The 27,623-nt window shown below is 40.4% G+C and overlaps 1 protein-coding gene and 1 non-coding gene across 3 annotated transcripts; one reads left to right on the forward strand and one right to left on the reverse strand.

The window, feature by feature from the left end:
- Nucleotides 1-400: 400 nt before the first annotated feature.
- trnal-cag lies at nt 401-483 on the forward strand. Its single transcript has one exon. It is a non-coding gene; the product is annotated as a tRNA-Leu (tRNA).
- A 1,145-nt stretch (nt 484-1,628) lies between these two features.
- LOC119474506 (guanine nucleotide-binding protein G(I)/G(S)/G(O) subunit gamma-2) lies at nt 1,629-26,746 on the reverse strand. Of its 2 annotated transcripts, XM_037746545.1 has the most exons (5): nt 26,617-26,746; nt 19,766-19,850; nt 8,658-8,736; nt 3,272-3,390; nt 1,629-2,661 (listed from the first exon to the last, which is right to left on the reverse strand). In XM_037746545.1, the coding sequence occupies exons 4-5, from the start codon at nt 3,356-3,358 to the stop codon at nt 2,533-2,535; spliced, it is 216 nt and encodes a 71-aa protein (XP_037602473.1). In that variant the 5' UTR covers nt 3,359-3,390; nt 8,658-8,736; nt 19,766-19,850; nt 26,617-26,746; the 3' UTR covers nt 1,629-2,532. The 2 variants fall into 2 exon arrangements, with proteins under 2 accessions (XP_037602473.1, XP_037602472.1); XM_037746544.1 differs by lacking the exon at nt 26,617-26,746 and having other exon boundaries at nt 8,658-8,734; nt 19,765-19,977.
- Between the last annotated feature and the right edge of the window lie 877 nt (nt 26,747-27,623).

Genomic DNA, 27,623 nt, shown 5'->3' on the forward strand with positions numbered 1-27,623 from the left:
CTAATCAGTTCTGAAAAGCTAGCTAATGTTAACGAACTAATTTCTTTGCCATGCACCAATCTCATCTCCAACTAGTCGATTCTCATCGATGGAAATCTGCAACTTCTGCTCGACTTAAAGTTCACATTGAGCCACGTGGGAACTTTACATAACATTACATTACATTACATTAACACGTTGAATATCTCATTTTATTCATTTTAACAGCACTCGTCAGGTATTTCAATCTTTTTTAAACTTCACAAATTTCAATAAAAAAAAAAAAGCGAAATACGTGCATTCCTTGTCTAATTATCTAAGGCTGTTGTAAGCTAATTATATCAACTATTTCAATAACAATGACGTTATAAATATCTGCAATGACTGTTATAAGTAGGTCCGCGAGCACAATATTATGCATGTCAGGATGGCCGAGCGGTCTAAGGCGCTGCGTTCAGGTCGCAGTCTCCCCTGGAGGCGGGGGTTCGAATCCCCCTTCTGACAGAACTTTTTTTCTTGTTGTTTATGGCGTTTTTTTAAATTTTATTTATTTGTCACTTTTGGATCCCCAAAGTTGCTGCTACCGGGGTAATAATTATTCTTCCTGAGGTCCACACATAAAAATGCAACACAAACATATTAGGGGTCCCAGCAATGACATTTTTGGATTTATGTTAAAATTTGCAGTGCAATGCTTGATGAATATATACATTATTACCAACCTTGAAATTAAAAATAATTACAGAATTACAAACTAATGTGATTTAATTATATTTATATATTATTTCAAATAGAATTGTTTCATAAACATATTACTTTACACCATATTAGAATTTTAAAAAATAATTTATATAATTTTTTTTCATCTAAATGTGGCTGTCCCACACTTCTGAGTCCTTACCACAACACTGAGCAAATGCCGTAGTAAAAGTTTGATTCAAAACTAAACAAATCTAAAAACACACCTTTTCTTGTAAAGGCTTTTAGGTCTGGTCAGAGTCCAAATGTTACAAAAAAGACAAGGAGATTATACTTATACTATCCTCAACTTGTAGCCAAGAGAGAACATCATCCATGCCCTGGACACTCACCCTGGATGAACAGTGAAGAGCTAGATGTACAGCTTTATCCCTTTCAGTCGCACTTGAACAAACTACTGAAAAATTGTCAAGATAAGACAGGACCAGCGATTGCATAACCTGTCTAACTGGGGGATCAGTCAGGAAGAAAACCATAGTGATGACAGACAATACTCCTCCCATTTCAGCTACAATCTATATGACAAGCCCACTTAAACATGCAGGGTAACTTTTCATCCAATGGCTGCATGGCTGGCAGTAGCACTGCTGCAGTGGCAGCGCTAGTGCAGAGCCATCTAGCACCAGAGTTTGGCCTCTTTGCTTCTATACTCTTTGGTTATACTTCCATTTGTGGTAAGGTTGCAACCATAAAAACATTTTAGAGGTTAAATCGTTTTTTAGTTTGCATATAAATATTTGAAATATCGAAACCAATCTTCACCAAATCAGTCCAAGATGCCTTCTGCAGTTTAAATTAGTATCTCGATGTTATTTTTCAGCTTGCAATGCAATACTTAAACTTGTCACCAGTATGATTTATATGTGAGAGATGTCCTTGTTGAGTCCGTATTGAATCATTCTTGTTTTTAATATGTTTTGGCACTTCCAGATGGAGGCCGCCCCTGTTTCATACAATCTCCACATGAAAGGAAATAGAGAAGACCGTTTGTCCATTTCATGCAATAATAGTTAATGATACAAACACAAACATCCAGAACTCACAGCACAGCACAGTTTACTTGCTAGTCATTTTATACAAACAGTAGAAAGAGGGTTTTGTATCTGAAGGAGCATCACATTTGCCAGATAGATGTCGATACACAGAGACTTGATTTTCAGACAGGATCACAGAGTCGAATGTTTCAAACATCCCATTAAAAAAGCTTTCACTAACCTGTTGGTGTAAAAACAAAAAACAGAGCTGTTTCACGTACAGTTATAGAAAGATATCTAGGTGATAGGTAAACATAAACAACTTAAAAAACATTCCAATAATCAGGTGGCGTCTAGCGGTAGACGTATTTTAGTCTGCGATCCTACGTCACTCGACCCACCCACTAACCATTTAACAGAACATTTGGAAGTCCCAAAAAGAACCACAAAATATTTTTATTCTCATTTTATCTATTTTTTTTTGTTTTGTACACATTACAACCTGAAGACTTGGTAGGTTGTCCGTCACGTCTCTGGGTTATCATCACACTCATCATCATCATCCTTTTTGTGTCATCTAAAAGCACAGACCCCTTCAACATGCTGCAACACGCCTCAAAAAATCACAATCACAACCCCTTTAATAGTTACATGTAAACTCTGTGGGTTTTAATTTTCGCACTCTTTAAGGTGCCGTTCGAGAACAAGGGGAAGGGGGGGCAATAATCGCCGTGCCCTCCTACTAGAAGATTTCTACGTATTCTGAACGTTCACGTTCAAAGTCCCACACTGAGCAGACAGCTGAAGGGCCGTGCCGAGTTTACAGGATGGCGCAGAAGAACTTCTTCTCCCTGAACGGGTTCTCTGACGCTGGCACCGGCGATAACAGCGGGTCCTCTTTGGCGTGGGCTTCGCAGTAGGACATCAAGTCTGCCGCTGCTTTTGACACCTGGAATTAAACAGACACAACATGTCAGTATACAAAGATGAAGTTAAAGAAGTGGTTAGACATTTTGGGAAATATTCGCTTTTGCACTGTCAGTCGATTAAAAATATTTAATCGTGATTAATCGCAAATGAATCGCACATTTTTTATCTGTTGGAAATGTACCTTAAAGGGAGATTTGTCAAGTATTTTAATATTCTTATCAACATGGGAGTGGGCAAATAGGCTGCTTTATGCAAATGTATGTATATATTTATTATTGGAAATCATTTGACAGGACAAAACAATGACAAATATTGTCCAGAAACCCTCAGATTATCTTCTTAATGTCCTGATATGTCCTTCTGAATGCCCATACACCTGTCAGGATATTGAACCAAGTCCATTCATTATCTGTAGGCGGGGTACACCCATGACAAGTCAACCTGTATATCACAGGGCAGACAACCATTCATTATCTGTAGGCGGGATACACCCATGACAGGTCGCCTACCTGTCTGTCACTCTGGGAGGAAACCTGGAGAACCCGTCTCTCTCTCTCTCTCGCTCTCTCACTCAACGTTTCCAATCTGCACACTAAACTAAGCTAAACTAAACTTACGCGTCTGCTCACCTTTATCCTGTCGATGTTGGCCTCCATCTTCAGCTGCTCCACCAGCTTCCTGGCTTGTGCGATGCTGGCCGTGTTATTGCTCGCCATGGGCGCAGTCAGTCAGGTCTCGTGTGCTCTGCCTGCGAAGAAGAGAAAGAGATTCAAACATCGTGAACATCGTAGTTCAGTTCAGCCACAGTGTGCCACCGAGGAAGACCGGCACTATAACATAGCAGACATGCTAAGAGGAGGGCTAGTTACAGATAACCCGTTGATTATCACACACACACACACACACACACACATATCACACACACACACACACACATATCACAGACACAGGCATATTATTTATGGTGTCAGTTGCTAGGCAGCCCATGACAGTGAGGAGGAGGAGGGGATGTTGGGACGAGAGTCTTTGTCCAGCACCATTATTTAAAATAGATAAACAGATAACTAACATTACTGGTTTCAGATGTTTGTACTGGTAACGGTGGTTTTCTTAAAGCTGACTCAAACTTTTCAACACTTCTTAGTCAGCGTGTCACACGGGGACACAGCGTCCTCCCGCTGCATCATGGGAAGGACAATACATCGATAAATTGAATCCGAGGTGAGACAGGTCACCTCGCAGGCAGCAGATATTACAAAGCGTCAGCAACGCTTTACTTGCATTTCTGTTATTGTAAAACAGACTGTTTTATTGTGGTGGAAAGTAAGTATATTTACTCAAACACGGTACTTAAGTACAATTTTATGGTACTTGTACTTTACTTGAGTATTTCTATTTTTTGCTACTTTATACCTCTACTGCATTTCAGAGGGAAATATTGAACTTTTCACTTCACTATGTTGCTTTTAAAACTTTACCTACATTGCAGATTTAGATAATTAATACAAAATATAATTAACTAAAAAATTATTATTATTAATATTCTTTTTTTGGCCCGCCACCAGCTTAATATAGACTAAATATATCTTTTTTTATTCACCGTTCTATATTAATGGCTACAAGAAAATCTGAATATTTCATTTGCAAGACTGAGTGTCATGTTAGTCCTTCAGTGCCTCGTCCTCTGAACACCACAGGGTGGCGACTGTAACACACCAGCTGAAGCAAGAAGTAAATTAATCTGCCCCTCTGAACTTACTGATACTTTCTATCACAGAAGTGATCATCTCACATCCCATTCGCTATTCAACTCTTGGCCTCTCATTTGTTTTTAATATCTTATGTAATGATGGGGCTGTCAATTGATTAAAATATTTAATCGCGATTAATTGCATGATTGTCCATAGTTAATTGCAAATTAATCAAATTTTGTATCTGTCAAAATTTACCTTAAAGGGAGATTTGTCAAGTATTTAATATTGTTATCAACATGGTAGTGGGTAAATGGGGTGGGTAATCAGTGTGTCAGTGTGCTGACTTGACTATGACTTGCCCCAAACTGCATGTGATTATCATAAAGTGGGCATGTCTGTAAAGGGGAGACTCGTGGGTACCCATAGAACCCATTTTCATTCACATATCTTGAGGTCAGAGGTCAAGGGACCACCTTTGAAAATGGCCATGACAGTTTTTCCTCGCCAAAATTTTGCGTAACTTTGCACGTTATTTAGCCTCCTTCCCGACAAGCTAGTATGACATGGTTTAAATTCCTTAGGTTTTCTAGTTTCATATGAAAGTATTTTCACTCTGGCTTTAAAACTGAGCCCACTAAAACCTAAAAATTGCAAGTTGCATTGATGTGTTTAAGAAATTTGTGGCATTAACACGTTATTATTGCGTTAACTTTGACAGCCCTAATTAATGGTCTTAATTCTTTTTTTTCTTTGGCAAGGGACCATGGTATAAACAGGATAATGCCCTTCGAGGTGTCCATAATCAGGAATTAATGGACTTGCGTTAATGGAGTGCGCGTCAGACAGTTCTGGCCGCCACGTTGTCCATTAATTCCTGATTATGGACACCTCCTCATGCACTACTACTTAAACTACCCTACCCAGTATATAAAGTAGCTTTACCAGCTGCAACATTAAAGTGATGTACATATTAATGCATCAATAATCATAATTCAATAATATAATATACCATATAGGTATCATTTTGAAATTAGCACTTTTGATAGTTTAAGTATATTTTGATGCTAATACTTGTTGTTAATAATCGTCTTCCTCCTCATCAAACTGTTTAGTAGTTCCTCGTGACCGGTCTGCACCTCTTTACCGATGTATTCAGGTGTTTCCTTTAGTTTGTCACCTGTCGGTATCGGTACACAGTGTCCTAAGATGCTCCTGTGTCTTTTATAACCTCTTTGATTAAATGGATCAAGCTGTGGGCGCTCTAAAACAGCGTCCTCCTTGGTGTGTGATCAATCTCCCCCTCCGTCCTCCGTCTGTATGCACTGTGGTATGACTCAGTGTGGGGTCAAGACTGATCTCAGCGAGGTGCTGGAGCTCAGCATGAATATTGATGGTCCACGATGGCACACTTGCTCATCAGGAACGATGAACTGCTGTTGTCACACCGACCTGAACCCCGCTGACCTGATCATCAATAAAAAACCAGCGCAGGGTCACCGGTTACAGTTGTTTCACATGATAATTAGATTTATTAGTGTTTGACTGCTTGCTGGAGTGCCTGTAATCGGACTTAATGTGATAATATATCTGGTTTTTGATCGTCTTTTCCCCCTTCTGTTTTATTTAGTATCTTTACTTTCCAGATGCAGTGATGCAACCTACCAGAATAGCAGCTTGATACATACTACAGTTAATTAAATGTGATTCATATTTTGATTTTGTACTCTATAAAATATCAGAAAATTATATAAAAGTGGCAAGATCTCTTGCTCTCAGAGCTGGAGGTGAGATCTCCACATTATTTGTCACTGTTTGCACTACCTAGTTAGATGCTAAACTGTATTTCGTTTGCTAACTTAGTGCAATGATTAGGTTATTTAAGTATATAATATAATATACTCTTAAAGAACAATCATCAAAATAGCTGTTAATTTTTTTTCTGTCAATCAACTAATTAATTAATAAACTAAACGTTTCAGGACTGTTGATAAAGCAGCAGAGCGTAACAGTAAGAGTTTTCATCCAAGGGAATATAATAAGAAGGGAATATAGATGTGGAGTGTTTGAAAGTTAATAGACTTGTATATTATTCCTTGTCAGTTTAAGAGTCACTGGAAATAGTTTTAAAATACAAGTTTGAGTGAAAATCTACAGTATTTACTTAATTCACACGTTTTCAGGACTGAGACATTTCCTACGAACCGGGCTGGAAAGTCTCGACCCAACGACAATCTGAAGAGGATTTATGAGCACAACCTGCAGTCGTCTGCACAGTATTAACAGTGGAACGTAAACATTATGTTTTATAGTCGCTGCAGCTGACGGATCCTGGATGTTCTCACTCTGAGAACTGCTTCCCCTTTTAAGGTCGTAGTGTTTTAATTTAAACTCTGATGGGAGTCCAAAAAAAAACATATTACATTGTTATTGGTGTCAGTAACTGAAGGAAAACGGTTAATGTAGTTTGACTAGAAAAGTAAGTGGCAAGCCCAAACATTACATAGAATATATATATACATATATGGGGTTTTTTTGGTGGACATTTTACTAATAATACTAATATTTTCAAAATGTTTCCAGACATTTTACTAATATTTTTCTGACATTTTACCAATATTTTTTGGAACTTTTTTGGACATTTCACTAATATTTTTCTGACATTTTAATAATATTTGTTGGAACATTTTTGGACATTTTACTAATATCTTTCTGACATTTTACTGAAACTTTTTGGAACATTTTTGGACATTTTACTAATATTTTTCTGACATTTTACTAATATTTTTTGGAATGTTTTTGGACATTTTACTAATATTTTTCTGACATTTTACTAATATTTTTTGGAACGTTTTGTGGACATTTTACTAATACTTTTTGGAACATTTTTGGACATTTTACTAATATTTTTCAAAATGTTTTCAGACAATTTAATAATATTTTTGTTCATTTTACTAATATTATTTGGTCATTTTATTAAAATTTGAAGACATTTGGGGCATAGAAAGAAGTATTAAATAATCTGTTCCAGTCCTGTGGGAGTCTGGACCTTTACATCAATGGACTCCTGGGTCTAAAATCTGGTGTCTCTCTGTGGAAGCCACGTGTCAACTTTCCTGCAACCACAGACAGAGTTGTCCAGTATATTTCGTATTAAATGTCAGGTTAATAAAGAATTATGTATTTTTAAGAGAAATTAAGTCAGTATTATGTACAAATATCTGGGGACTCTTGCACACAACTTTTGTCCATCACCAAAATAAAAATAGGTCAGAGACTTACTACAGAGGTGTGATTGACAAGTAGAAATTAGTCTTTGGTGTCTTTCGTATCGAGGCCATAATATTGTTTCAACACTCGGGGGAGACGTCAAAACAGGCCAGCGTATATCGCCAGACTATTGATAGGGAGAGATGTCACTCTTTAAGCTTTCTGGGATGTCTAAGATAAAAGTAGGGCTCTGTTCTTTACAGAAAATAATCAGACACTGTGACACAAAAGCCTAGTTTGAGATGATGTTCTAAATAAATACCATAAAAGCAAATTGAGGGGCTGGAGGACAAAGGAAAGAAACGCCCAATTTTGATTGTGTTGAGTTGGCCCAGTACTTGGGCACATAAAACACTTTTGGTGAAATGCAATTTATTTAGCAGGTATAATGTTGAAAATGATTTTAAGAAATGTGTTGCATCTGAATAACACCTACATTCATTTTGTGTTTAGGTTCACTTGTATTTTGACTTGGCTGTTTAAAAAAAGCTGAACATAAAAGACGTCATAAACTATTTAGCAGAGCTGTCGCTGTGTCTACAAAGTCATTTTCCTGCTTATTGTCAGTGGAGCGAGCGAAAATGCCACCCTGACATTTTCATATCTTGAGAGGGAGGGGTGAGGAGACGGTGGCATGTGGAGGATGGCCATGCATGTGTCGACTCCCAGAGGAACAGCTGCTGCCTTAAACTGACAGGGTTTAATGAACAATAAAGAGAGAAGATTGTTTCTATCTTGTTTTTTTTAGTGTGTTCTGTTTTATGATATAAGTCCACTTGCTTCTACTCGGCTCATTTGTATATCATGAACCCTCTTGTGCTTCCTTCCTTCCTTCCTATCGGTCAGCTGCCTAAAATACCATCCTGAGATGTTGCACATGGTGTTCACATGCTGATAACAGTGACATCCCGACAGGCACTGATAAATAATACATTCAGATGGACTCAGGCTGTCCACAACGTTGTAGAAAGCAGTACTCATGCTGTAATATTATGAAACTGGCTGCTGTGAACATCGCCTACAATGCCTCCTCCTCTTGCTTGTCTTGACTTACCTTGTCTGCTTACTCCTCCGCACTCTGCCCTGGTGTCTGCCTGCACTTCAGTCAGCACTTTGCGTCCGCCCAACTCTCTGCAAATAGACAAAAAAAAAGAAGAGATAAAGAGAGGTTGAAGAGAAGAATGAGTATCAGAGGCTGAAGGAGTACTGCACATTTCCGACCCTGCATTCCTGATAAATTACGCCGAGTCTTGTGTCCTCTGATCGCTGTGTGTCAGAATGTCACAGCTCGCTCTTACAAACTCTACTGAGGAGAAACACCACAACAAACTACACAAGGAGATGAGAGTGAAACATCATTGAGCCTACCTCCGTCTGATGTTAATAAAATCAGTCCACCAGCGTCAGGAATAGTGACTTTAAGATCAGTTATTGATGGTTATGATTAGAACGAAAAAAGGCCTTATCTTCCTCAGTTCTGCTTTTAAAGGAATAGTTTGACTTTCGCACCTTAATTCATTTTCTTGAGTTAGATGAGAAGATCGATACCACTCTCAAACATTGGAGTGAGGTCGATCTTCTCATCTGACTCTCAAGCAAATGAGTGTATTTCCCAAAATGTCAAATTATTTTATTTAACCTTTAGTTTCTGTTGGTGCTGACCCATCCACCTCTCCTCCTCTTCCTCACTATCTGCCCCTGTTTGGTCCAACAGATCCACTCTTAATGCATCTGTGACTCTGCAGCTCAGTTTTCTGCTGCTTCTGATAAATGGGCCAATTACAGTGCTTGAGCAGATCTGCAGAGGGAAGGGAATTCCACCCGTCGTAAATCACGGCGGAACGCAACATTACAGTAAGGCATCCATTAACAAAAACCTCGCCAACAGCAGCCGAAACCCCTGAGCCAGAGTATTTTAGCAACGTCGAAACTGCTTAGAGTTTAAAAAACAAGCCAAAGAAGAGCAGGAGATCTTACTGTACTGTACTGTCACCTCTCCTGATTCACTGGAGCCATTAATCTACGCTGCTACTCTGTGCTATGCAAGCTGTATAATCACTTTTATCAGCACAGAGATTCTTTAACTATCTGCTGGGCTGCTTCACAAGACAAAAGCAACGTTCTTTTCTACATGTTTTTAAATTTTACAAAAGATGCCAAAGTTCTCAAATGTTGTCTAAAAAACAAACAACCATGCAAGAACGTTGCATGCCTAAATAGTTTATTATTGGCAAAAGTTTGATTTAAATCAGGAACTATCTGATAAAAAAAATAAGTATATTAGACCAGATGTTTGTTGCAGCATTTGGTACCTGACAGTTTTTAAATAAATGATGCTTAGGGCACACAACGGTCAGTGCTATAATCATATTGAGGCTTCATACCCTGCGTTCGGTCTTGGGCTGAAAAAGTTGACTTTTGCCAGAGAAACTAACATGAGAAGATTTCCTTCATCAATCATGTTGTCAGTACGCAGTATATAATGTTTCATGAGCCAAATGGAAAAAAAATTAAAGCATCTGCTCACATTTTGCGTGACTGCGTGAAGTTTAACCAGAAAGGTGCTGCAGGCGTTTCAGGAGTCTTATATGCAAAACACAGTTTAAACAACTAATCGCCATTGTTGACATTTACCTTTCAGAGTCACATGAGCCGTAACTTGTGACTGTGTGATGAAAGGTTATTTGCTCAGAGCATCCTGCTCATCACTCATCAGAGTCACATTTACATCTTGGGAATTTCCCAGGAAAAGTATACAATCATCTGCTGTTTGTGTGCTGCTGGTTAGGAAAGTAAAGTTTAAAGGCTTTATAATATTGGAGTGGTTGTGTTTCCACAGTTTGTGTGCTGCAGTTAAAAGAACCATACCAGTGTTTTTGTATGTTTCAGCTATTTACTATAAATCACTTTACATTAAAGCTAACAATTTTGCAAGCCATGCTGCTGTGTTTTACAAACGTGGGTGTATTTTGTCTACCGTTCCAGGCACCCACTGGTTTTAATCATTTCTATACAATATACAAATCTATTAATACAATCTTGAAACTAGTTTGGGGCTGTCTGTTAGCATCCGTCGGCCTAGTTTTTGCAGTGTGTCCCGCACCGTCGGCTCTAGTCTACCCGTGTCAGAGTTTTTTTGGCAATCGGCGGCGGAGCTCGTTGGTGAGAGAAATCACTCTGATTTGCGGTTCAGCTTAAACGAATCAGTGCACGAGAAGAGAAACTGACGTGAGGAAAGCAAGCCAACGAGTAAAGTCAAGAGAAAAAACTTCTTATTTTTCATCTTCATCTCATCTGATTATTCCAATCGGCGGTATTATTTGGCGAGGTGGGAGTGAGACCGGGTTGTATTTGTAGGTTAAGGACATTATGATGTATATTTTTGATTATTGCAGTTGATCCAAGAAGATGGAGCTTTAAAACAAAGTACTGTGATATTTGAAAAGTTGTGTACTGAGGCAGCAGCAAAGTGTCAAAGTGTTATATCAAATTCAAAGTCCTGACTGCACTTTAACATCTTTCACTGTCTACTTTTTGTTTTTCTCTTCACTCTTAGATCAGTTTACTGTACGCTGCAAAAAGGGCAAGAGAGCCGACTGTTCTTAAAAAACGTTGCTGAATTTGATTTCCCTGTGAACTGTTTATGTCATCATATTCATGATACAACTTATCTTAATGCTTTGGCAGTATTGTTCTCTACTTTTATGCCAGTAAAGCATCTTGAACTGAACTGCACAGTAGGGGGAAAAAGACAGAAAAGGTGCATCATGGGACCAGCTGGTGATCCATTTCTCTCCTGTGTTCTAGCCTTCTGCTTCCCATCCCTCCCTCTGTGGCAGACAGGTGTTCAATGATGGAGCTGAAACACCCCCTACACGCTCCGTCCTGCTGCTAACGCCACTGGATCAATCTGACCCCCTCCGCCATCCTTCCCCTGCCATTTGGCGCTGTTTTGAACCCCTTCCTCCGGGTTTTCGGGGGGTCTATGTTCGTGACGAGGCCCTCCACAGATGTGATTATAGCTGATGCGCGACTCCGGGTGTCGCTGACATAAAGGGTGATTAAGCGCCGCAGGAAACATCCTGGTGAGGAAAATATAATTCCTGGCCTGTCGAGAGTGATGATCTCTCACGCACTCCCACACACGCTGACTCTCAGTTCAGTTCTCCTGCCCCCCTTTCTCCCTCTTTCTCTTTCTGCAGCGCACACCTTATCGTCATATTTTTTTTTTACACCATCCAAAGAGGTAAATTAAGGCGGCCAGGCAGGGAGTGTTCTGTCCTCTGTCATGCCCAGGGTGTGAAATCAGAGCGTGGTAATTAAAAATCTGTCCCTAGCTCAGCCATCTGGACCCTGGAGAGCCAGTGATTAACCTGCGAGGGTCTGCAGGGACGCGAGGAGGCAGGATGGGACCCCTGCTCAGAGATAACGCAGGCTAAGTTTTGAGGGCCGACAAACCCCGCCCCCCCACAGTTACTGTTGCTATGCATGTCAAGTTTTCAATGACAACGGTGGCAAAGTACCGCTCAAAAATCTTCTAATAAAGTGCAAAGATGTTTTCTTGTTATTTGGGTGAAATGACCCTTTAAAGGAACAGTGTGTAACATTTCGAGGGTCTATTAGCAGCAATGGAATATAATATTCATAACTGTATTTTCATTAGTGTATAATCACCTGAAACTAAGAATCGTTGTGTTTTCGTTAGCTTAGAATGAGCCCTTCATATCTACATAGGGAGCGGGTCCTCTTCACATAGTCCGCCATGTTTCTACAGTAGCCCAGAACGGACAAACCAAACACTGGCTCTAGAGAGAGCCTTTAATGTTTTTATGTTACCTGATGGCCACCGTAGTTCTCCGACACACTTGTGAAACTGCGATAACGTGAGTCACTGAGTGAAAAATCCAAAGAACGTATATTGAAAGTCAATTGTTTCTTCCATTGCAGCAGCAAAGCTACACTTCCGCTGTTTTGGATTGAAAGCGTCGGCCGTACGGCAGTAAAACGTCCGCTTAAAAACTGCCGTACAAGTTTAAAACAAGATTATTTCTATTCTATTGTCATATTCTGTTGAAATGGCCTGTGTTGAACGATAAAAATATTTTTAATATAGTAAGCATTTTCAGTCCAAGATGGCGGCAGTGGCAAAAAAATACCAGAGTTTCGTCTCTTTGCTTCTATACTCTTTGGCAAAACCGTGGTACCGCCAGCTGCTGTCTGACTTCCATTGCTACTAAAGTAGTGTTATTATGGTAAGGATGGCCTCTGAGCGAGGTGAACGGCGTTACCACGGTTTTGCACTCGGCCGCTTACGTTACCGCAGTCTTGGAAAGAGAGGAGTGAGCGGAGGTGTACTCAGTTGGGCACGATCTGCAACCACACCACTAGATGCCGCCAAATCCTACACACTGTACCTTTAAATAAGGCTGATGCTTATGTCATGCTTAAGGAAAAACTGGGATGCTACTTTGTTTATCACACAAAAAAAAACTCCTGACTCCAATTTTGTAACTGTAAAATCCGACACAATACAGTTCTGTGCTGACTGAGTCATTTCCTTTTTGTGTGTTTTACTACAAAAATAAAACACAACTGCAGATTTAAAAAACAAAAATACAAATGATAATAATTATTTCTTAAAAAGACAAGAACGCAGTGGTGCATTAGCATGCAAAAGTACTCACATGCAGAAAGTTCAGTCATCACAGTGTGACTGAGTGACTGTACCATCCTCAGTGTGTCATAGGACAATGAGGTACAGGCTGCGATGTCACCGTGAAACAGGACGCAGTGAAGGGCACATTCAGCTAAACAAACAGAGTCATGAATTGATGGGAGAGGTTTCACAGAATGAGTATAAATAAATAGGAATAAAGTTTATCAGGAAGACAAAAGAGGCCGAGATGTGACGGTAATATCTTCTTCCAGAGTGGCTTTTACAGCGACCGCAGCAAAGGAGGAGTAACATAAAACTGACCTCCGGAGTTATTAATGAACACAGTCAAGATGGATATTGACTATTAGATGTAATATAGCACGGATCCCTGCCCTTGAATAGGAGAAAGGACACCCCTCCCTCTGTACACAAAGATAAAGAGACGGGACACAGAGAGCAGAGCTGACAACCAATGATTGTCTGGGGAGATGACGTCCTCCTGTGACAGCTGAGCGTCCTTCTCCCTCACTATTTCTGTTAGAGACCTGCAGCTGACCTCCAGGCTCACATCACAACAGCCTCTAACAGCCATTAATATCGAACTGAACAGTCCCAGAATAGTACTGTATTGTACTGTATTTAAAACAATAACGCTACTTCTATGACAACTACTGCTAGAGCTGATATCTGTGTAACACTGACTTTGTTTTATGCTGTATTATTAATACTAATAGTAATATAGAAATAATAGTAATAGTATGATAGTAACAGAAGAAGTAGATATTTCTGTGGGGGACGAAACCTGCCAAAATCAAAAATAAATTAATAAATGTGTCATTAAAGGGAGCAAAAATATTGAAAATAAATGTAGCCATTAATCAATTAATAAAATGTGACATAAATTGATAAGTAAATACATTTAAAAAATAAATACAAAATAAATACAAAAATAAATGAATCATCATATTTATTATTTATCGAGTCATTTATTTATTCATTTATTTTTTTATTTTAGCAGGTTCAGTCCTCCATAGTTTCTTCATCATCTTCTTATTTTTTTAAATGATTTTTAGATCTGCATCTATGTCTTTTAAAGTAATTTTGTTGTTGTTGTTGTTGTTGTTGTTGAGTCCTGTTTTTGAAGTCTGTCCACAATTAACTGTATTTTTTATATTTTGTTTGCATCAAACTTAATTGCTACTATAACAATTTGTATTTCTTCTTTAGATAAATCTCTTGGCAACTTGTCCCTGGAATAAACTTAACGTATTGTAGTGCGTACATGCAGCAGAGGAAAATCTTATCATCGCCTTACATTTAGTATTTACAGCATGTTAATCTAATTATGATGCATTGAATACCTTGAGAGTTATGTTTTTTTTACTATAACAGCACCTCAGTGGTTTGGATCAATACTGTGTGTGGGAAGGAGGCTTGTGGTTTTGTTTCATTCATGATTTTTTAAAAATGCTAACCCTATGTACAGTATACTGTATGCCATTATTATAGTTATTGGACACTTTAAAGCTCATTTCAATTCTCAAAATATTTCTCCATAATATTGCATATTGTTCAACATATGCATATGTGCAAGAATTAAAGTTTAAATTAGAAAAAAAAAACATCTTTAGTTATAAACGGATGGTTTTCTGTCATCAGATTCTGAAAACTTACACAGGTGCATGAAAAATACGTGACATCAGTTTTTTCCCAAAGAGTTTAGAAGCAAAGAGACAAAACTTTTTTTGACAACAGCCGCTAGATGACGCTGCGGTAGCACTGCCGCCATTTTGCACTGAAAATGCCAATAAATAAGTAAATAGTTATAATAGTATGCATATTTAAAATATTTTTATTCAACATAGGCCATTTCGGTAGACATTAAATGATAACAGAATAAAAAAAAAAAATTGTTTTACTTTTGTACAGCACTTTGTTGGCAGACGTTTTACTGGCGTCTTGTAGTTGCTTTCAGTCCAAAATGGCGGAAGTGTAGCTTTGCTGCTGGGCGCTGATGTTGCAATGGAATGACCAATTGTCTTTAGCTTCTTATTAACATACGGTATGTTCTTTGTCACTTCTATCAACAGCTAAAGCTACAGCTTCTGTGTCGACTGAAAATGACATCAGTGAGACAGATTTGTCACTCGCTACTGACTGGTCACGACAAAACAAACCAAAATAACCTCGTCTCCCAACGGGGAGGAATGGGCTAACATGAACAGGATGTCAGGCTGAATGAATGAGGTGAAATGGAATGACGATTCAGCCAAATCAGGCTGGTTTTTCCAACAGAGCCCGTCCACTTCAAACCAGTGAGAAGAGGAAAGAAAAAAACACAAATACAAAAATCTCTCTTGAGAATTACCCAGCATCTTTCTAAATATGACATATAATAGTTGTGTAGGACCATGACACATCACATTCATATGTTCTTGACACGAAACGTTTAATTCTCTATGTATTAGTCTCTATTAAATCGTACACTAACCCTAACTCTCTTCCCCTCTCCCTCCTCGTGCCGCCGCCTCTCGGTCAGACCACCACCACCCGTGAATATTCGATTAGTCCGGACATCTGTGCCACCCCCAGCATGCCCTGCCCATCCTGCCATCTTAGATATGGTGGTGTGTGTGTATATATATACTGTATGTGTGTGTGTTGAGGGTTAATCTAGGTCCCAGAAGGGGGGAGGGGTGAAGGCAGTGGCCCAGGAAATGATGCATCCCCTGGGAGTCAAGGAGGCAGCAGGGAGGCGGCTTATTGCTCCAGGGAGCACAAATGTGGTCTATTATGTTTATTAAATCAAACGATCAAGGCCCGGCATGTTTCTCCTTTGTTAGATTAAAGCAGTGACCAAGTGGTTTTCTTTTCCTCAAATGTTTAAAGACTCGCATTTAAAACCTTTGATATGCGTGTTATGTAACAGCAGTGTGGTTAGTGGGGTAGAAACAATGCCTGACACTGCTGTCACAGGAACAGCTACATACTTTAGAAGCATACAAAACAATCCACATTTTTGTGTGACCAGGGTGGAAAATTAGCACCAGTCACCTGCCAAATAATGCTGGTGAAATTTTGGCTGTGAGTGAGAGGTCTGTTTTAAATTCCCCTGGACACTTTGGCAGGAAATGTGGAGCTTCTTTTTCCACTCTGGAAATCATATTTGGAAGTGGCCGCCAGATTTAAAAGGTTAACATGCTGCCCTGTTTTTCACAAAAGTATGGTTTTACCAAGTGTTGTGTGCATTAAAGCTCTTTTCTCTGTGCTTATACTGTAAGGTATCAGCAGGATTTTTGCATTTGCCTTGAGTGAGGAGGCATAAACATACTTTTCCTCTGGAATCAATCAGCGTGCCAAGAATAACACGGCCAGACTCCTGGGCTGTTAACAATATTACAAACATCCGGGCCTGTTTAGATTCTGCTGAGAGTTTGAGTGTGCTGCTCCGACCGTTTCCACAACTGTAGGTTTGTTCATGAAAGGGATTTCATCCAAGCTGTCAGAAACGTCCATTTGTAGCTGATGCTTCCAAAGCTGAAGACTTGAGAGTTGGACTTGAGTCAGACATATGTCACAAAAATGCTGACTTGAGACTTGACTGCTGGAAGACTTGACTCCCTAAAGATGTCAGAGTCAAAGAGGACGTCAAAAAAGAGGACTTGGACTTGAGTGCTGTGAGAACTGCAGACTTGAAAGCAAAAACATTCAAGTCTCGTGTTTTGCCCTCAAGGCCCTGAGATTTGAACTTCTTGCAAAAAAACATAAAAGCAGCACTGGTAGTCTTGAGACTTGGAATTGAGTCAGACTCAAGTCTTAAATATGAGCACTTGGAACTTGACTTGGACTTGTACAGTTGTGATACTTGACTCCTAAAGACGACTTGGAACTTGAAAGCAAAAACATTAAAATGTCATGTTTTGACGTCAGGAACCTGCGGCTTGACTTAAGACTTGGTTGGACAAGATTTGGGACTTGACTCAAACTTAAGTAACAAAGAAATGAGGACTTGAAACTTCACTTGGACTTGACTGCTGTGAGACTTGTCTTTCTTGAGACAAGACTCCCTAAAGGCTTGACTTAACTTGAGCCTTAAACACAAAAACAACAACAAAGTCTTGTGCTTTTCCCCCAAGGACTTGAGACTTGTTTGAACAAGACTCATGGCAAGAGGCTTAAAATACAGCTCTGGTAGACTTGAGATATTGAGTCAAGTCAGACTTAAGTAACAAAAATGAGGACTTGGCAGAATATTATAAGACTTGACTCACAAAAGACTTAACTTGACTTGAAAGCAAAAACATTCAAATCCCCAGTTTTGCCATTGGGGACTTGAAACCTGACTTTAGACTTGGCTGGACACGCCACTGCCTCAAAATAATTACGTCACACAAAAAATGAGGACTTGGAGCTTCACTTGGGAATGACAGCTGTGAGACTTGAATGTGTTGCCTTCAAGGACTAGAAACTTTAGTTGACACTTGGTTGGACAAGACTTGAAGGTTGCCTTGTACTTGACCCAAAAGACTTAAAAACTGCTCTGGCAGGCTTGAGACTTGAGTCCAACCTAACAAAAGATTTGGTCTCAAGACTTGACTTGACTGCTGTAATATTTAAATTGCTTCAGTCTTGATTCCCTAAAGACTTGACTTGAAAGCAAAACTATTACTATTCAAGTCTCGTGTTTTGCCATCAGGGACTTGAAACCTGACTTTAGACTTGGCTGGACAAGACTTGAGACTCGACTAGGACCTGCCTCAAAATAATTAAAAACAGTTCAGGAGACTTGGACTTGAGTCAGACTTAAATCCCACAAAAATTACGACTCTGAACTTCACTTGGACATGACAGCTGTGAGACTTGACTCCCTAAAGACTTCAAGGACTAGAAACTTTACTTGGGACTTGGTTGGACAAGGACTTGAGGACTTGTACTTTCCCCAAAAGACTTGAAAACGGCTCAGTCAGACTTAGTCCAACCTAAGTCACAGAAATAGAGACTTGACTGGAAACTTGAGACTTGACTTGGACTTTCTTTCAAGGATTTGGGGCTTGGTTAGACAATATTTGAGACTTGACTTGGGCTTTCCCCTAAAAACAGCTCTGGATGCTTCTATCCAGACAGACCACAGCACGGCTGAATACGCTTAAAACCCAAAATCAACACTGTGAGAAGTAAACAAGTGCAGCGAGGACAAAGGTCGAAGCCTTCAGTGTGACAATATCCTTCCTACCGCATGTTACCTTCCCTCTGAAACCTCGTACATCTCTGAGAAACAAGTAGTTTTAAAGTATGAAAAGGCAGGTTCATATAGAGATGACTTTAGCAAGAATGATGCTTTTAGGAAGCTCAGCCTGGGGTTGGAAGGATGTTTCAGGGAGAAGGCAGTGATGGGAAAGGAGAGGTCAAATTGGTCAATAAGGCGTGGATGGCTCATTCGTTCCTCCCTTACTCCCTCTCTGCTTTCTAGCTGTAACACTATCCATTGTGCTCCGTCAACTCTCAAGGTTTTTGATGTTTCTTGTTTATTGTTGGATACTTTGTAAGCTGCTCTTCTAGCCTCAACATCGATGTGTGTGAAACAATCTGTGGCCTTGGAGCTGCTTGCCCTCGAGATACAGTACGAGACGCCCGGACGTTGAGCTCTTGCGTAATTCTGACTCGCTGTGTGCGTTTGTAACAGGCCTGGATACGCAACACACATGATTGGATGGGAGTAGTACATGACGATGCCATCGTGTGACGAAGCTAAGAGTGGGAAAAAACAGTACGTCTGTGTTCGTTTTCTTGGTTTTCCTGTGAATGCATGCCGCTGTCAGCGACTGTATCTGTCTGTGAGCAACATAAAAACACCAAACCCCCCCTTCTCCTCATCCTCATCCACCTCCTCCTCTCCCGGCCATCTGCCTGATACAACCGCTACATGGAGCTTGTGTGTGGTCGACTGCTTTCTCCTCACGGTATGGAGGGCGAGCGAGTTGAGAATGGACGGAAAACCACACAGGAGGCTTGTGGGATTCCTCTCTGGTTTTCTGCCACCTCTGTCATTCGCATCCCCTTTTGCACAGCTCTCTTTTTCATCCCCTCTTCTTGTGCAAATATGCCCCTGAAACAGATGCCCTTAATTCCTCTGGCTCCAAATTATAAGATCTGCCCAATCCTGAGGGGAGAAGAAGGAGGGAGGAAGAAGAGAAGGGAGTCCATTCTCTTATTCCCCTCACACATGTATGAACGGAGGTGCAAGATGGGGGGATATAAAAGCAGCAGCTCACCTGACAGCAAGGAGGTTTTTAGAGATATTAGAGGGAGGAGGGGATTCCATGATGTAAAGCCAGCCAGCAGCATCAATCTCGCCCCTTGAGCGCTGACAAAACGACAGCGTGGATATGAAAAACCCCCCTCCTCCTCTGGAACACACCCTGTTTTGGATGCGAGTAACCCAGATGCCATCAAAACAGAGAAAATAAATAGTCCCCACCCCACAAAAAATGTAAAAAAATCCTACCTTTTTTTGTTGTATGTGTGGTCTCGTTCCGTGACGCCAAACACATCCAGTCCTGTGGAGTAGTATCCACGCGTCCTCCCCTCTTTCTGTCAAACACACACACAGTCAAGTCAGTCAGCGAGGCAGGCGAGTACATCCACACACACTCCTCTCTCTGTATGCCTCTCTCTCCCTCTCTCTCTCTCTCTCTGCTCCAGCTGAGATCCTCCCTGCCTCCCTCCTCACTGCTGCTCTGAGTCTCCACCCTTCAGCCAAATGCTCAGGCTGCAAGAAACTACCCTCCTCCTCCTCCCTGCTTCTCTTTTCTGCTATCAGGACCAACTCCCTCTGTCTCCCAAAGGTCCACAGGAAAAGCATTGACTGTCTCTCTAAACACCTACAGTAAACAAATGCATACCAGGACAGCTGACAGGCTGGACTAGCTGGATTTCCGTGTTGAAGAATATCCACACTGGTCCCTGCATACATTTCAGCTACTTGTTTTCCCTCCTCTTAACTCACATTTAAGTTTTTTGGCTATTGTGTTTGTTTCCAGGCATTGCATGTAAATAAAACCTGAGTCAACCCTCAACAACAACAACAACAACATCCACACACGACATGTACGCTGCCAGAGTTGATGCTTTTAATCTTTAAACCACTTGTTTATTACAGTGAAACCATCAAAGATTAAAACAAAAAAAGAAAGACTGTCCCTGCCACTGTGCACCAACACGCATAAACAAACAGCGTTGCTCTTTCACGTTGGAAAATTTACATACTGGATCTTCTGGATACTCTAAATTAAGGTGAGATCAACAAGATCTTTGTTCCATATGTTTGTGTGAATGTTTACGTGTCTTGTTTTTTGTGAAATATCCCAAAAACTACTCAATAGATTGCCTGGAATTTTGGTACAGACATTCATGTTCCCCTCAGGATGAACTGAAAAACCTTGGTTATACTCTGACTTTTCATCCTGCGCCAACATCAGGTCAAAATTTTAATTTGTCCAATAGTTTTGTTTATGACAAGATACTTGTACCGTCATCCTCAGCTGTAGTGTTTCGTTCTAATTAGCAATTGGTAGCATGATAATAAATTAAAATGGTGAACATGGTTAACATTATACCTGCTAAACATCAGCATGTTAAGATTTTTATCATGACTATATTCGCATACTAAAGTTAGCATTGGCTCAAACGACTGCTATGCCTGAAGCTGGGCATACACTGTACGGTTTTAGAAATGTTGTTGTGTAATTCCTACTCCTACTGTACGAGTTTGCAATTTAAAGAAAAAGCTCACGATTTATGTGCTCACACTGTACGGTCCTATCGTCTGCTACGACCTCAGTGCTCATATTGTACGGTCCCGTCAACCCCTGAGGGCCGTTTTGGCTGTTGACAGTTGTCAATAAAGAGTTGTTTGTAAGCTCCGAGGCAGGTCAAGTTTGTTTGCTAGCAGAGGTCTGCACGGGTCACAATGATAACAAAAATGAGGCGCCGGCGTACATGGAAAAAAGGCAAATGGAATCGGCCCGTGGCTCTGCTTCAACTGTGAGAGAGCCTGCCGACCAAAATTTCTGACATGTCAGAAATTCATCCGACTGTCCGATGGCTGATCGGGAGGAGTTAATCAGTCCTCGGTCCGCCCTGTGCATTGCACGACAAATGACATCGGCGGAGCTGAAATTCGGTGCAAATCTAAAATGAGTCGTGTGGCTCAAAATTCAGGCCAGACACGAGCTAAAATCGTACAGTGTATGCCTAGCTTAAGTACAGGTTCACAGAGTCCCTAGTATAGCTGTAGACTTTTAATAATCCTCCAAATTTCTTCCAATCTTCACCAAAATTTGTATATAAAATACTTCTATAAGCCTGAAAAAAGTTTCAATATTGTAATATGCCATACAGTTTTTGTCATAAACTGATGTAACTCTTGAACATTGCAACCAAATTCACACATCTACACTAAGAATTCCTGCAAAATTCGCTGATAAGTGGTGCTACAGGAACATGTTAAATTTAAAAGCCCATCACTGAGAGGTTTTAAGTCTTGCACACTTACAAATTTTGAAGATTTCAACCTTTTACAGAACCCTAGCACCCTCGACAGGATTTGGAAATTCTCCAAAAGATGTCAGCCATCAGCATGATTGTATGTCACTGTGTATTGTTTTTACATCTTATAAAAATTAAGAGGACTATAAAATATTTAAAAGCTTCCTAGTTTGTATATTTCTAACTGCATGCATGTTTGCACATATTTGTGTTTGTAAGAGCACACTGTACATCTGCTTCCATGCATGTGCGTGCTTTGCCTGAAGGTAAACTCAGCTACTGTTACTCATCTTCGCCCTACTGTCTGAACTGAACGTCACGTTTTCTATGAATCACATTTTCCTCAGCTTCATTCAGGCAGATGTTATTCTCCGTGAAACTTACAGTAACAGTACACATCCAAGGAGAGACGGAGAAAGGAGGAGGAGGAGGAGGAGGAAGATGGAGAATAAGTGAGTCATGGTTCCTGTGGAGGCGAACACAGGAAGCCTCTGTCACCAGGATACCACAGTGATCCGTGATAGCCCTTCCTGGGTCCCCTAAGCCAGTGGTTTCCAACATTTAGAGCCTGACATCCCCCAACAGGGCTTTGAGATGAGCTCAAGTTCACCACCGTCTGTCATGTTCCAAATGTGTTCTTATGAATGGATTATGAACTGGATGTTATTTAACACTAGTAATTATATAGAAGGGGATATTTTGTATATATACTTCTTTAAATACAATTTAATCATCAATGTTTAGGTTGCTTGGTCAAGTTTGCATTCATACTACTTGGAGAAGCTGGACGTTTCAACCATTTATCCATCACTTTTAATATTTCATCTATTTGTTATGACTTTAAAGGTGCTAAATGAGATATTGGGAGCATTTCTATTGCCACCCCGGTTCTCAACATGGCGACGGTTGAGCCGGCGGCTCGCAGTTAACGGTGCTAACATCGCTAACAGTGAAAACAATGGCAACACTGCTAACAGTATTAACAGTGTTAAGGCCCTGACACACCAAACCGTTGGACAGTTTGGGGCCGTCGGTGAGCGTCCGTCGGCTCTAGTCTGCCCGTGTTGGAGTTTTTTGGCCGATTCAGCATGTTGAATCGACGGCCGTCTGTGACAGAAATCCACACTGATTGACTGTTCAGCTTAAACGAATGAGTGCAAGAGAAGAGAAACGAACGTGAGGAAAGCAAGCCAACGAGTAAAGTCAAGAGGAAAAACACAGAAGGCTCTTCTCATTTTTCATCTTCATATCATCTGATCATTCCAACACACCGATATTTTCACAACGACATGGCCATCTGGAATGAAGCTAAGTGGTGAGGGAGAGTGGTGTGAAAATGGTCAGCTTTGTTTCATGTACGTATCATAACAACGGCTTGTATATCCGCCATCCTCGGTCTTCCCGTTTCCCTTTTTGGATGACGAATACAGACTACCGGCGCCTGCTGGTGTGGAGAGTTATTTCATGTCACACAGGTGCAGAACGTACGAGATGGTTGGCCGTCGGCTGTAGTCTTTGCGCTGTGTTTGAGTGCAGCTTTTTGGCCATGACAAAGGCGGCGTGACGCAACTGGTGGGCTTCATCACCGCTAGTTCTTTGATGTCGGGGTGGTGAGTCTGGGCCTTTAACCTGGGGGGGAACCAGAGGGTGGGTGCTACGCTTCCTCGACAGCGCCGTCGATTGGGGCGGCGTTATCAGCTGTAACCGCCGTATGAGTGCAGTGCAGAGCGACGGCCGTGAGCTAGCCAGTTAGCCAGAGAGCGACTTAATTCGCTGCTGAGGTAGACATTACTCCTCTATGTCTTTACATAGCAAATAGTTCTTTGCTGCTATATTAATGTTCTGGATATCATATAGAAAACCTTTAAGCTAACTAAACTGTTTATCCATTACTTTTAGCTATTTCAACTTCCCTGCTCACTTGCCAACATGTTTTCATGCATGCAACTTTTCATGTACTTCCTGCCAGCTGCAGAAATACCCCTTGAGGTACAAGTACCCATGGTTGGGAGCTACAGTATGTTATGGGCTCGTTGAGCATCAGCAGAGACAGTAACAGTGAGACCCCTCCCTCCCTCCATCACTGGAGAAGAGATAAATCCAGAGATTTGTTTATTTGTAATCTGATTACTGTTTTATTATCGGCTCTGGGATCATCTCTGAACCTTGTGGTGTCAGTGCAGCTGTTTTGGTTAATAGGCTAGTTTATTAAGTGCTGTTAATCCACCTCTAAGAGGACACAGGCAGATGTGATGACTTGCAGACTTGATATCACTAAAATTGCCTTTTCTAGTGCGATAAATAGTAAAAGGGTGGAGCTGAAATACATGTCAGCTTTTCAGGAAGTAGGAGAAACTGACAATGTGTTTTTCTTAACCTAAAAGAGAATGTAATCCTTAATTTTAAATTAAAATATGACCATATTTAACAAGGTTATCACATATCAATCGTGATTTTGGGTGAGGAAGAGGAGGATGAAGGATGCTCGAATGATCCTGTAAGAGCAGTGTTTATACGAGTGTGTATGTGTTTGTGTTTGTGTGCACGAGGGGTGGGGTTATCACGACTGGCGGGAGGGGGGGGGGTCTGGATTTCATTTCTGATTTGCGACCATCTGGCTCCTCCAGGCAGCTGCTGGCCCGAGCCAAGCAGAGCCGCTCCAATGCCCCATGGGATTTACGGAGAGGTCACCACTGCTGCTGGAGACACACTGTCACCTAATACTCTCAAACAATCAGCTCAAATGATCGCCCATACACACACACACACACACACACACACACACGCTCATAGATGAGGAGATAAGATGCATGGAAGGAAACCTCTAGAAAGAAGAATATAAGATGAGGAGGGTAAAAATAAAAATAGGTGCTGATGGAACAAATCCTCATTAAGGACGGCACACTTGTTTTATATTTAAAAACAATGCATGAACACGGTCTGCACACCTTATTCAACAAGACAAAAGAAAGGAGAGGAGAGGGGAGAAAAGGGGGAGGTGACGGAGAAAGAGAATGGATTTCCCCCCTCTGTGTTGCCATGGCGACAGCAGTGGATGGTGGATGACTGATTTCCTGTACAGCTGTGGAGCTCGGAGGAGGGAGAGAGAGAGGGAGACACGTTATCTGTGTCGGAGGAAGGAGGTGGAGCTCGCTGAGGAAAGCATCCATGTTTTCTCTTAAACTGTACATCATCACTCTCTCTCTAGTGATTCCTGTTTTCTGCCTGGACATGTGTTTTTTGTCTCTTTGTTTATATGATTTAGTATAAAATATAATATATTATATTAGGGCTGTCAATCGATTAAAATACTGAATCGCGATTAATCGCATGACTGTCCATAGTTAGTCATGATTAATCGCAAATTAATCACACATTTTTTATCTGTTCAAAATGTACCTTAAAAGGGACTGTTTGTAAGAATCAGAAATGCTTGTTAACAGCGACACCTGTGGCCGTTAAGTCAACGAAAGTCAGCGTCGGGCTCGCGCTTGTGCTCGCTCTACATAAAAAACGAGCATCGCTCAAAACAGTGAGGCGACACACGTCAGCTAAAACCACAATATCACTCTATATTTCACCTGCCTGGCAGTAATGTTAGCTGACCAGACGGAGGTCTCTCCATGAATCAATGTTGATCCTAGTGTTGGCTTTTCCTGCTTCAGCCTCGCGACCGCGGCCGGAGGGAGACATCTGCACCCGGTCAGAGACGATAACGTTTCTGGCTGCGGAGCCCCGTAGCTTCATAAGACACGGAAAACCTCTGTTGGTCTTGAGGAGCTGCAGCAGTTATTTCTGCACAAACTTCCACTGTACATTCACTAGATATTCTCAGAGCTAAACTAACTCTTCGGCAGTGTGTAGTGTGCGCGCATGAACGTGAGGTGGAGCGAGCTGAGTGAAGGCAAGCAGGCAGAGGAGCAGAGTACCGCAGAGACTCCGGCCCTGTAGACCAAAGCTACGGTCTCCCCCGCGTCCTCCGACCGCGTCCAACACTGTTTTGCAAGACGGGCTTCACTAGATATAAGTTTGAGGTTTTGGTGCTTCCGTGTAGTTTGTGTTGGAGTCTGAGTCTGAACAGCGTAGTCACATGCGAGCGTACATGGGACACCGACCCGGGTGATTTATATGTGTAAGAAGCTACAAACAGTCCCTTTAAGTAAGATTTTGAATGCAGGACTTTACTTGTTACACTGTGTTATTACTACTTCTACTTAAGTAAAGGTTCTGAGTAACGTTACCTCTTCCACAATATACAGTTTATACACAGCTGTGACTATGTCAGTCTCCTACTGCATTACTATTTCTATTGAAATCAATAACATAAATAAACAATACTATAATACAATATTAAATTGCAGATGAGTTTATTATTAATTCTATTTAAAGATATCTTTACCGCAAATCATATTAATTCCACTTGAGTCAGAAGCTGAGATGTCAGTTGGTTCTATTCTGTTACTGTTAAGCCAGTTAGCTTTAGCTACGGTTAGCCGTTGCTATGTTACCAGCTAAATTTAAGCCAAAACTGTTTCCTGTTTCGGACACTAACTTTCTATTAAACTACTAACTAGCTAATAGGTTAATATAAATTATCGTGTAATGTTTTCAGTTAATTTAATGGTGTAAAACTAAAGTATAACTTCTTAACTTTCTAAGTAGTTAATTGCAGTTACAGCCGTTTGTTTGTTTATCGCCGTTGTCTTGTAGTTATTTCTCATTTTCCACTCATAATTATACTTCTATGTTCATACTTTTTGTTTTGGTAAACAGACAGGAAAAAGTCAATATTAACACAAAGTTTGCTTACCTGTTTTCTTCCCAACATAAATGGCCAAAGGTGTCTAAAACTCAAGAGATGTTAATTGATTACAAGCTGGTGTACTTCTAATGGAGACCGGTGCTAGATTGAAATCTGTTACCATAGAAACCTGTGACGCAGAGAGCCAGCAACACATGACGTCACCATCACAGAAAATGTGACTCCACTTTACCTGTACCTAATAAATGAGGCAAATACATGACAGAAAACAAATAAAACTAAACAAAAAAGTATTTTAATATTTTTTACTTTAAATATATATTCACAAAACTCTAAAAGAAAAGCAAAAGATAGCTTGTTACCACAGAAATCTGTGACCACAGAGAGCCACCAACCCATGAGATCATCATTTAATGCGACCACACTTTACCTGTACCTAATAAATGAGGCAAATACGTGACAGAAAACACATAAAACTAAACATAAATTTATTTTAATATTTTTTACTTTAAATATATATTCACAAAACTCTAAAAGAAAAGCAAAAGATAGGTACAGTGGGTCTTACTGTTTTTTTTTTTCATTTTTATTTATCATTGTTGTAGGTCTATGGTACGACGGTACTACGGAGTATTAGGGCCACATTATTCGAGAATAAAGACATAATATTACGAGAATATAGACATAGGTTAACAAGTAAAAAAGTTGTATTATTATGGGAATAAAGTCATAATATTATAAAGTAGTAATTTTACGTGTTTTTTCTCTAAAATTATGACTTTATTCTCGTAATATTACAACTTTTTGTCTCGTAAAGTTATGACTTTATTCTCGTAAAGTTATTACTTTTTTCTCGAAATATTCTGACTTCATTCTGGTAATCTCTGATTTTTTCCCCTCAATGTGGCCCTAATACTCTGTAGTACATTTGCACTTTAGCCCTCACTGCATTAGACTTATATTCTATATACTTAGACTATAAACTGTGTTACCTTCATCACAATACACAAATGTTTTGTGGCTCCAGACAGATGTTTTTTTTTTTTTGCCTAACA

The sequence above is a fragment of the Sebastes umbrosus genome, chromosome 16 (assembly GCF_015220745.1).
Source record: "Sebastes umbrosus isolate fSebUmb1 chromosome 16, fSebUmb1.pri, whole genome shotgun sequence".
Lineage (NCBI taxonomy): Eukaryota > Metazoa > Chordata > Actinopteri > Perciformes > Sebastidae > Sebastes > Sebastes umbrosus.